We start from the raw sequence: 10,597 nt of genomic DNA, 5'->3' as shown, positions 1-10,597 counted from the left end.
GAGTTTACGGTCATATATATATATTTATTTGTGAGCTTGGTGTGTGGCGGAAATGACGTCACACGGCCGCCGCGCGCTGGTGGCCTAATGGTAAGGCGTCGGACTTGAAATCAGATCTTCGGGACTAAGGCCGGTGGTTCGAATCCGGCTAGGTTTTTTTTTTTTTTTTTTTTTTTTCTTTTGTGGGTTCGAATCCTGAGCTTTTCATTTTTATCGTTTTTCTTTTCGGATTAAAATAACACTGATTTCCACATGATACTCCCTCGACGCCTATAATAATTCAGGCTATAAACCTTCGGGCGGGCGGAGGGTTCGAATCCTCCTGCCGTTCGTTCTTCTTCTTTTTTTAATGCCCTCAAATAAATGTCCAAAATGCGACTATCCAATAATTTGTCGATGATTTTGAAAATAGCCTGCGCTTCCCAACGCTTTATACCTCTTTACGAACCAGAAAGAGCCGCCATCTTCAAAGCGGAGTAGACCCTGGGAACGAGGGTGTCGCGGGCATGCCCGTTACTAGGCAACAATAACAAATCACCGGTTAAAACCGGTTATCACTCATTATTTACAACACCCCCACCCCCCCCCCCCAAACCCAGAGCTTCGCGAGGCCCTGCGAGTCACGTATTACTAGTTTATTAAAAAAATGATTCATTGTTACGAATTTTACGCTTCCCCGGTTATTTCGAAACCCCGCTATTTCGAACTTTTTTTCCATTTCCCTTGGGACTTCGAAATAGCGGGGTTCGACTGTAGTTTAAATATTGACCCCCTGATTGACCTTGGCAATGCAAATTATCACACACCACTATATGACTGTTACGCCACATATCTACTTCCAGAGGCCGCGAGTGCTGACCAAACGGATCGCGGCCTGTAGGACCGAAGTGAAACGTTTTTGGAGAACGAAGAAGATGAGGGGCTGTAGTGCAGGCTACAGGGGAAAATGCATGGCAAAAATAACTTTGTTTTCTGACGAAATGAACGCATCAGAAGCTGTTACGTGTGTTTGTACCCGTTCATTATTAAGGTATGGTACTTCCTATGCAGTCAGTAGTCAGCAAGTCTGTCAATCGATTCAGTTTTATCGAACACATTTTTTCCGCGTGAAATTATAAAGGTGGATTGTGAAGTTTAACAGTATTTGTGTTATTGTTATGATTTTGTTTTAAACATCGGACCAATCTATCTTTTGATGATAACCATCGAACTCAGTAATTCGATTGAATTTGATACGGCGATACTCGCCCCAAACGTTTAATTTGTGAACTGTCAGAGACCTCGTGACAGTGCTTCGCGATTGACAAAATCCTATCAAGGAAAATTCCCGCTAATTATGTTGTTGGTTGAAAAAGTGATTGTAAAACATCTAATTGGTTATTGAAATAAATATTGCAACTTCATGGTTTGAAGGACTTCGCACAAATTAGACGTTCCAAAAATTTTCCGCACCCCCCTATGGAGGGACAGATTCCGACACCCTAGTTTTTTCTGTTGGAACCTTTGAAGTTTGCATCCAAGGGGTTCAAAATTTTGTCGGCTTCTTTGAAAAAATATTCCGACAGGCCCTGTGAAAGAGGCTACCCTTCATAGGGGGATGCGGAAAATTTTTGGAACGTCCAAAAAGCAAACCCAGCATGAACAAGAATAAATTCATTTGACTGTATTACAGGCCCTGGTTGTTGAAGGGTGGATATTGCTATCCACCAGGCCCCAGTTGTTCAAAGGGTGGATAACACTATCCACCGGATAAACCGCTATCCAGTGGATAAGTCTTAACAAAACAAACTACGCTATCCACCGGATAGTGATTTATCCGGTGGATTGCGTTATCCACCCTTTGAACAACTGGGACCAGGCCCCAGTTGTTCAAAGGGTGGATAACGCAATCCACTGGATAAATCACTATCAGGTGGATAGCGAAGTAGGTTTTGTATGACAGTTATCCACGGGATATAGAGGATAATACATGGTTGCACAGAGATATGAAATTTATCTTCGAGTGTTCAAATCGATAGCTCACAAGTGAGCGCAGCGAATGAGTGAGATATCGGTTTTGAACACGAGAAGATAAATTTCATATATCCAAGCAACCATGTATTATTCTGTTTATTATATAAACCTACTAATTACGATGTTTTTATCATGAACATCACTTTGAAAAGTAAAAAGAAATATTTACATTAATGAAAACCTAAAAATAATGGTCTAGCTTTGTTAAAATGTATAGGTTTTATCATGAGTTATACAGGCATGAGATTTCAATCAAAAATTGAAAACGTCTGGCAGACGTTTTCAAACTCTGCTCATGTGTCTTGCACAAATTGTTAAAAACTAATTACACTTTGCTCTCCTTTGAATTATTCACTGAATATTTTCACCTTGGTGTTCTAGGTGCATCTTGTGAATGAGCTAAGCTATTTAGTCATAATTTTAGCTCCATTTTGGCCACAAACATCAAAATCCCCATGATACTGCCCCATTAAACAGCTAAGGCGTGATGGACTTCTATAGTTTTGTGACTCTTCGATGTCGAATTTACGTTTTAATTTAAAATTATCTGCAGTGACATAGACCTTTTGAGGTATGAGGACCACCAACAACAAGAACGAACCATAGAAGTCATTGTTGCTGAGGTAAATTATCTTTTCATGCTAAATCATTGCACCACTGCATCATAATATTTGAATGGCACATTAAGCTTAAACATTGTTATAATGTGCAGTTCCAAAAATATCCATACCCACCTCATTGAAGGTCATTGGAAATTCCGAGGGGGTGGGAGGTCTCAAAGGCCAAAATCTTTAAAGGAAAGTACATGTATGGGGCTTAACTGGAATTTCCAAAGGGGTGCGGGGATTTAATTTTAAAAAACCTTTCATGGGAGGGGTATGGATATTTTCTGAAACAACACAATTCTATAAAATTCTGAAAGCAATAACCCTCATTATTTTAAGATTCAGAAGCCCTTTCCTATCCCTGCTTTCATAGGGACAAAACTTTCAAAAGGGTTGCTATTCTCTAGTTGCTAACATGTGTACCCTACATGGCCATGTGTGTTGCATTTCTATACTTACTTTGTAACATTCTTTAGGATGGCAATGTCATCTGTAATTCAACCAGTCCTTGTGAAATGAGAGCTCTCACCAAGTCAGCCTACCTTCATGATGTTGATGAACCAGATGACGAAATGTTACAAGAGCTAGAAATGATGAAGACAATGGGTTTGCCAACTTCCTTCTCAAAGTCTCCCTTTGATTTGGACTCCGAGCAAGAGGTTTGCACTTTTCTTTTCTTTGAACACATATAATTTCCATTTAATTGAATAATGTTGGAAAAGTGGGAAGTCCATATTTAGCTGCAAACTATTGCTCCTTTGAACTCTAAATTATGTCCATGAGCAAAATATGTATTAATTTGAATAAGGTGCAGTGATCATAACATTGGCTAAAATCAAAGGCACCATCTTTGATTTCTTGTGTCCTTGTAGTAATTAGGAGCAATATTATGATATCATTTACTTTGAATGACCAGAAAAATAGATTTCATTGTACCATGAGAAGTGTTTTATGGTTGTTAGTTTATACTTCTGACCTCAGTTGTCCAAAAGTGGATATTTTCAACAACCAGGTAAATACGGTAACTGTCCAATAAATAATATACATTGGAATCAAGCTTTCTTAAACCTCCAGGGGGAGTGAAAAAATGATTGGTTCAAGAAATCAGGAGCCTCATCAAACTGAGGTTAAATAAATGTTATTATTATTATGATTATTATTATTATTAAGAGTTTGAGATATTATTTGAAGGTGGCATCAATTATTGTGAACTGCTGTCAAAGTATTGTTTTGTCAAAACCAAGTATGCACATTTTTATAGTAATACTGTAGCACCCTTGTTTTTCATTATAGAAACAGATGTTAATTTACACACAAAATTTAATTTAAAAATGTGCGCCAAATTGGCAAAACAGAAACAAATCAATGCAATGGTATTTATAATTCAACACAGTCTCGTATCTGTGCTTCAATAGCACAGTTGCATGATGTCACCAATGCAGTGTCAGATTTCATTTCATTTGTTATTGTTAAACAGTGATTGCCTTTTATTTTTTACCATGTCTGATAACAGTAAGTCATTGCCAGAACAAAAATTGCCACAAACACCACTTCAGAGTAATTCTGTCCCATATTTACATATTGCTCATGTAAGTCTCCTTTGCAGCCATCATTTGGTCGTCACACATGTCTACCCAATAATGGCTGACTTAACCCACCCTAGTATCCTTGGCACTTATCAGCAAAAGAGTGACAGTTGCTTTTTGCCAAAAAGCTGTTATATTCTTGCTTCAATTTTGAACTTATATCCTGTTGTACTTGAAATTATTCTTTTTAGACATAAAGTTTCATATCAGACATGTTTTATTTAAATTCAGAAGGTGGTGTACTGGTGTCCATTTGAAGTTTCCAATGCTAGGGTCACAACAAAAGACAACTGTTAATAAGTGTAGCCAGCAAGCTTTGGTGTGCGAGCGAAGCTGTGATTGGCTAAACCATGGAAAGAAATGTTGTGCAAGTTTAAGCAGCTGTTTGTGGAGGGGGAGGGGAGGGAGTATTGCATGATAAGCATGATGGCTCTGAGGGAGTCACTGTTTATGTTAGTTCTCGTACAAATTTGCAATAACTGCAAAATGCTTCTTTGTTGTTTTGCTTTTTGTTATCAAATCTATGGTAAGATGCGATCAATTTATTTAGCACTAACATACATGCATTTGATCTTTGGGTAATTTGATAAGCAGCATGAAATTAAAAAAAACTTGTTTCCCTGTAGATCTTGATTCCCTGTAGAACAATAGCCTTTCACAGTTTCTTATTTGCATTACAACTTCGATGTGGATGCAAGGCAATTTTAGGGGTATCAAATGGTATTTGCGAGCATTTGCGAGCATGCGGGCACAGCGTTTTTCTTTGCGAGCACGAGCATTGACAAAAATTAGCCTTGCGTGCAACAAGCACTTTTCAAAAACCTACCTTCACAAAAAACCGAGCATGCGAGCACTTGTAAAATTGTGCGAGCACGAGCAAACGAGCACCCACTAAAATTTTGCGAGCATTTGCGAGCACTGCGACATTTTGAGGGACCATTCATGACCCCTAATTTTGGTCAGAAACTACAAAATTGCCCGAAATTGCCTTGTATGATCCACGTTGGATTGTATTGTAAAGCAAATGAGTCAAGGCAACTGACAAAGGGAAATACCCCTCAGCAGTCTGCTGGGGTTCATGGATTTGTACATGGAATAACAGTTGAATTGACATTTTCAGTTCAGGAACATTGGTCCGTTTATATGGATAGACATTGAAGCCTCTTCTAAAAATAGCATAATTTCTTTGATTTTTTTGTATCATTTCACCAGGTTGACAGGCCTAGAGTATTTTAATGTTTATTTGATAGTTCCTTATAAATATGGACAAGTTTTGCAAGCCTTGTCCCACCCTCAAAATAACACCAAATGGTTAATTTGATTAAGTTAAATTTAATTGTGATTGTTCCAGATTGTGTCATTGTTCCCTCAAGAAGCCTTTCAAATCACAGATCAATCCACATTTATTGTCTGGACATGTAGCTTTAATGCTGTCTCTTACTTTGTCTTTGCAGCTTGTCCCATGCAAGGATGTCAAAAAACGAAAGAAGATAAAGAAAACTAAACAGAATGCCTCAGCAAGTTCAAAGCAAACGCCCGAGTGTACAAAAACGAACAGTGTAATGTGTGAGACAGCTATTCCAATTAACCAATACGCAGCTGAACCTGCCAGCCTTTCTTCAAAGTTAGAAATCCTCAGCGATGGTACATATGTTTGTTCGCCATCTGAGAGTGATGAAAATCACAGAGAATGTAGGACTAAACCTTCGGGAGAACTATTTGACAAGACACTGGAACAAGTTATAAATGGGTCAGAAATTCAAGTCAAGGGACTCGCTACTTCCCAAACAGACTCTACTTTTAAGGTAACCACATTTGATTCTCCTAAAAGTGAGCATACCGAGCTGAACAGTGAGGCAACCTGGAGTTCTTTTATAAGCCCGGCAAGCCGGGGTGAGGAAAATGTGAAGCAACAATGTGCATGTGATTTTGATACCAGAAGGGATGACATCATTAAACACTTCCAAAAACAAGATGTAAACGCAAAAGTAAAGTTTGAAAGCCAGATTTCTGAAAATCAAGATACAGATCTCCAGAATATTTCCACAAGTTACTCAGAAGATAGTGAAAACCTTTCAACAAAAGTAGAACTTCATGCTGAACTGGAAAGTCTTGCTCTTAATAACACTGGTGAAAGGGAGATCAATCCTGCCACTGGTCAGAATGTTAGCCATGACAAGGGTTGGGAAGACTATTGGAAGATATACGGTTATTCCTTGGTTTGGGAAAGCTGGAAAAACCTCTACCCTCAGTTTGCTGGTGTTCCCAGAGATCTCGACGCTCAAAGGACTTTTGAAACCGATGCCGGAAGCGTACTCGGTGGTTCCCTCGAGAATAATTTGGATGAATTTGGAGAATTAATCTGTGATCCTGTAGTGGAGACAAAATCCTCATTGAAAAGAGAAAAAATTCTGTTATCAGAACTTGAGTCCGGCAACGATGAGGAGGAACAAGCATTGGCTGATAAAGATCACATATTAGACAGTGAATTTTCTTGTGGTGTCGTCAGTGAAAAAAGGGTCAACACCCGAAAAACAACTTCTGTTTTGAACGATTGTAATACTGCAGTAGACCAAGAAACACGCAAGGTCTCAGAACCCTCAGAACATGAAGCTGCACTGGTAAACGAAAAACTCGAGGGGTGTCATAAAGAGGAAATTCTTTGTGACTTGCAACATGGAGAAGAACTGGACACTGCATGTAGTGAGAGATCATCATCAAGTTCTAATTGTGATGCCATAACGACAGAACAAGTGAATATGTTCTGGAACCGCAATTACTGGGACGTATATTGGTATTACTATGAACAGTACAACTACTGGCACAGCCAGGGCTATATTTTTGATGGCCATTTAGATAACACAAGTGGCACCAATCGCTCTGATACAGACTATGAGGCACACCATGGTGTTGTTTCATACGGATCAGGAAACAAGCCAACGAAGAAAAAGAAGAAGGGAAGACAAAGTGACAAAATGCAAAACGCAGGAACATCGATGAGCATCGTCGTGCAACCACGTGGAGCTACCAGTGGAAAGAATGAATCGTGCGATGGAAATGAACCACCTCCAGAAGAGGCATGGAAAAAGTTAAAAAGGGCGCACGAGTTGGACGTAGAGGAACAGAATTCTTTAGAGAGAGCATATGAGCTGATGGGTTACAAGGTCTCACGCAAATTGACACTTGAAAAGTCCAGCTACGCTGACCAGCCCAGGTTCTCTAGTGCAAAGGTCACACCTCGCTTAGAAGACCTCGAATCCGAGAATAAGTTTCTCAACATCCACCAAACATCTAAAGTTCCCCGGTCAAAAGGAGTACATCTCAGATTTGAAGATGACGAAGAAGGACAAGAAGATGAAATACCCTGTTCAACTCAAGAAGGTAGAAATTTAACAACGCATATTGCTCCAGAGGAATTAGTGGATGAGTCTGAAGAGCCCAGGACACTTAAAAGGGTCAAAGAATTTTTGACTGAGAAGGGAAGCAGCTTGGATTCTAGCATTTGTAGTGAATCAAAGCCAGATAGTAAGAACTACCAAGAATCCATTGAAAACGAGGCGGTACAACATCGGGGATATCAAGCATCAGACAGCCCCTACTCTTCGAGTGGTATCCATACGGTTGCATTGAAACAGGAGGCCATCATAGCAGCAAATCCCCAAGAAGACCCTGACATTGCTAAGTACTGGGCTCAAAGGTACCGCTTATTTTCGCGATTTGACGACGGAATCAAAATGGACAAAGAAGGATGGTTCTCTGTGACACCTGAGCGTATAGCAAAGCATATTGCGGAGAGATGCCGTTGTGATTTAATCGTTGATGCTTTCTGTGGCGTCGGTGGAAACGCAATTCAATTTGCTTTCACGTGCGAACGTGTGATAGCAATTGATATCGACCCGATGAAGGTAACTCTCGCGCATCATAATGCGACTGTTTATGGAGTTGAAGATCGTATTGAATTCATTGTTGGAGACTACATGAAGTTAATACCAAACTTGAAGGCTGATGTTGTGTTTTTGAGTCCACCGTGGGGTGGACCGAACTATGTTAGTGCAGAAGTGTTTGATATTAAAACTATGATAACACTGGATGGCTTCCACCTTTTTAAAAAAACCAAAACGATAACAGAGAACATTGCTTATTTTATGCCTCGCAACGTAGATGTTGAACAGTTGTCATTTCTTGCTGCTCCAGATGGTAAGGTGGAAATTGAGCAGAATTTTCTTAACAAGAAGCTAAAGACAGTCACGGCTTATTATGGAGGACTAGTTGACGTCTAAGTTACATTGTTTTTCGTCTAGACAACAGAACAACGCTTTTTAAATTTTTAACTTTTAAAGAATTTTTTTTAAACTGTTTTCTAGTGGTCAGAACACTTTGTGATCGTTTGTAGCTTATATGTACTTTGTCCGGAGAACAACTTTGCATTCGCTCTGATAAGGAAGACATTAGTAATGAAACTCAGCTTGTGAAGGCAAAGTCAATGTCCATTTTGTGGATCTTTGATCAGATAAGCAGATAGAAGTCTTTTTATTGTGAGACCACTGAGCGGGTTTATCATTTGCATTCCATATGTTGTAATGTCGGTTTTAATGCAGTGCAAAGTTTCGTTGTTTAAAAGCATCAAAGTCATAGAATGCTATACGGCTTCGATTTGGTCTGCAAGTGAAATCAAAACACCTCAACAGTTTTAAAAGTATTCATTGATGTTGTTACGTCATCCATACATAGGTTGGTGGCATTCTTTGGAAAACGATCTAAGAAAATCGGAATTGATGAATTGAAATGAAAACCTTCAAAATTTGCGTGAATATGAACCCACGAACACCTTGCTTACTTTTCCGAATTTCATGAAAATTATTCCGCGAGAAGAATTGTTGACCTATACACCAGTGCTTATTTGACCGTACAAAGTATTTCCAATTGTGCAATATTTTGGTGCCGTTTAAAATGTCTGTTTTGGTTGCATCTCGCTGCCAGTAGAGCGAAAGTAAATAACTGTTTTTTGGCTGTTTTAGTTTTAATACATTACTGGCAAAGCTTGATACATTTCTGTGCCGTCCTTTGCTAAATAACAACGTGAAAAATACCAAATTCAGTGCAGAGTCCGAATCATTTAATTTTCTACATTTTTTTGGAAATAAATGGTCTTTTTACATATTTGGCTAGAGCTGGTTTTTAAACCGATAGACGCACTAAAACGGCGCACTAGGCGTTGTCCCCGGAGTCGCCGTCGTTAACGAAGGAGAAGGGACAGAACATAGTCTGTGCACAGTGCCCTGTTTTTCGTGACGTCGTAGAGATCGATTGTTGAGTCCGATGGGCCGCCATCTTCTCCCCAATTTTCGCTCGCGTTCATGAACCAAGACGGCGGCCCATCGGACTCAACAATCGAACTCTACGACTTCTCGGAAAAATAGAGGACTGCGATCAGTCTAAATTGAACATAGCTGGTGTGGCCATGTGCAGCTACAACACTCGTGCGTTCATAAGCCTGGTTCTCATATAATCGTCCCGATCGTCTCTGTCGCTTCTGTCGCTTCAAAAAGTTTGCTTGCTCCAATCACCTCACATTTTGCAAACGACAGAGACGATCGGGGCGATCATATGAGAACCAGCCTATAGCTTGCAAGGACAAAAGCTTCAGGTCCCGGGGGGGGGGGGTACTCAAAAAAGTTTTGTACGGGGAGGCTCCGCCCGGAGATCCAACCCCTTACCCTTTTATATACCATTTTGATAGAAAAAGGTACCCCTTTTGTATACCTTTTATTGCAAAAAGGCACCCCTTATATATACCTACACGACATCACATATACCAAAAACGGACAGTTTTCTTGTAATATTTATGTAGCGCTTAATAAATTGAAACGATACAGCCAAAAGTTGCGTCTGCTCGAAATATATGACATAAAGGCCTTTTAAAATAACATTATGGCAGATTTCCCTTCCCTTTCATATACCTAAACTTGTGAAATCCCTACCCTTTTATATACCTGGAGCCTGAAAAAGGTACCCCTTTCGGGCGAAGCCTTCCCGTAAAGGCCATTATAGGGAGTAGGGCCCGGGGGGTTTCAGATTATCGTGCGACTCAACTTCATATACCGTAAAATTCCGGTTATAAGCCCTGGGCTTATACAACTTCGCAAGGGGTTTTAAGGGGGCTTATAAGCGGAGGGGCTTATATCCGGGAGGGCTTATACGCGAAATAGAAAAAACGTTTTGGGAACGAGCTACGGGAGTGTTGATCGAAATACTTAAGTTTTAAAGTTAAAAACGCATAATAAAGCACAGGCGGCCCAAGCGCACTATGTGAATTATTATTATGGAACACCACCAGCCAGCGCTCACTCACCGAAAACGCTTCAAAATGGCCTGAGAAGCGGGCGAACAGCA

General features: G+C 39.9%; 1 protein-coding gene across 1 annotated transcript; it reads left to right on the top strand.

Annotated features, from left to right (window-relative positions):
* Positions 1-651: 651 nt before the first annotated feature.
* Positions 652-8,915, top strand: LOC144647416 (uncharacterized). Its single transcript, XM_078507215.1, has 4 exons — positions 652-1,030; positions 2,567-2,636; positions 3,095-3,277; positions 5,659-8,915. Exons 1-4 carry the CDS (start codon positions 789-791, stop codon positions 8,482-8,484), a joined length of 3,321 nt encoding a protein of 1,106 aa, XP_078363341.1. The 5' UTR covers positions 652-788; the 3' UTR covers positions 8,485-8,915.
* Positions 8,916-10,597: the final 1,682 nt, after the last annotated feature.

Source organism: Oculina patagonica, chromosome 3, assembly GCF_052425735.1.
Source record: "Oculina patagonica isolate OP01 chromosome 3, crgOcupat, whole genome shotgun sequence".
Lineage (NCBI taxonomy): Eukaryota > Metazoa > Cnidaria > Anthozoa > Scleractinia > Oculinidae > Oculina > Oculina patagonica.
The sequence above is the reverse complement of the archived record's forward strand: the minus strand, read 5'-3'. Positions and strand labels throughout refer to the sequence as shown.

Coding starts and splice junctions, on each gene's coding strand:
- LOC144647416 (XM_078507215.1), top strand. CDS start 789: ATGCAAATTATCACACACCACTATATGACTGTTACGCCACATATCTAC. Junction 1,031..2,566: donor TGTACCCGTTCATTATTAAG/GTATGGTACTTC, acceptor AATTATCTGCAG/TGACATAGACCTTTTGAGGT. Junction 3,278..5,658: donor ATTTGGACTCCGAGCAAGAG/GTTTGCACTTTT, acceptor TTGTCTTTGCAG/CTTGTCCCATGCAAGGATGT.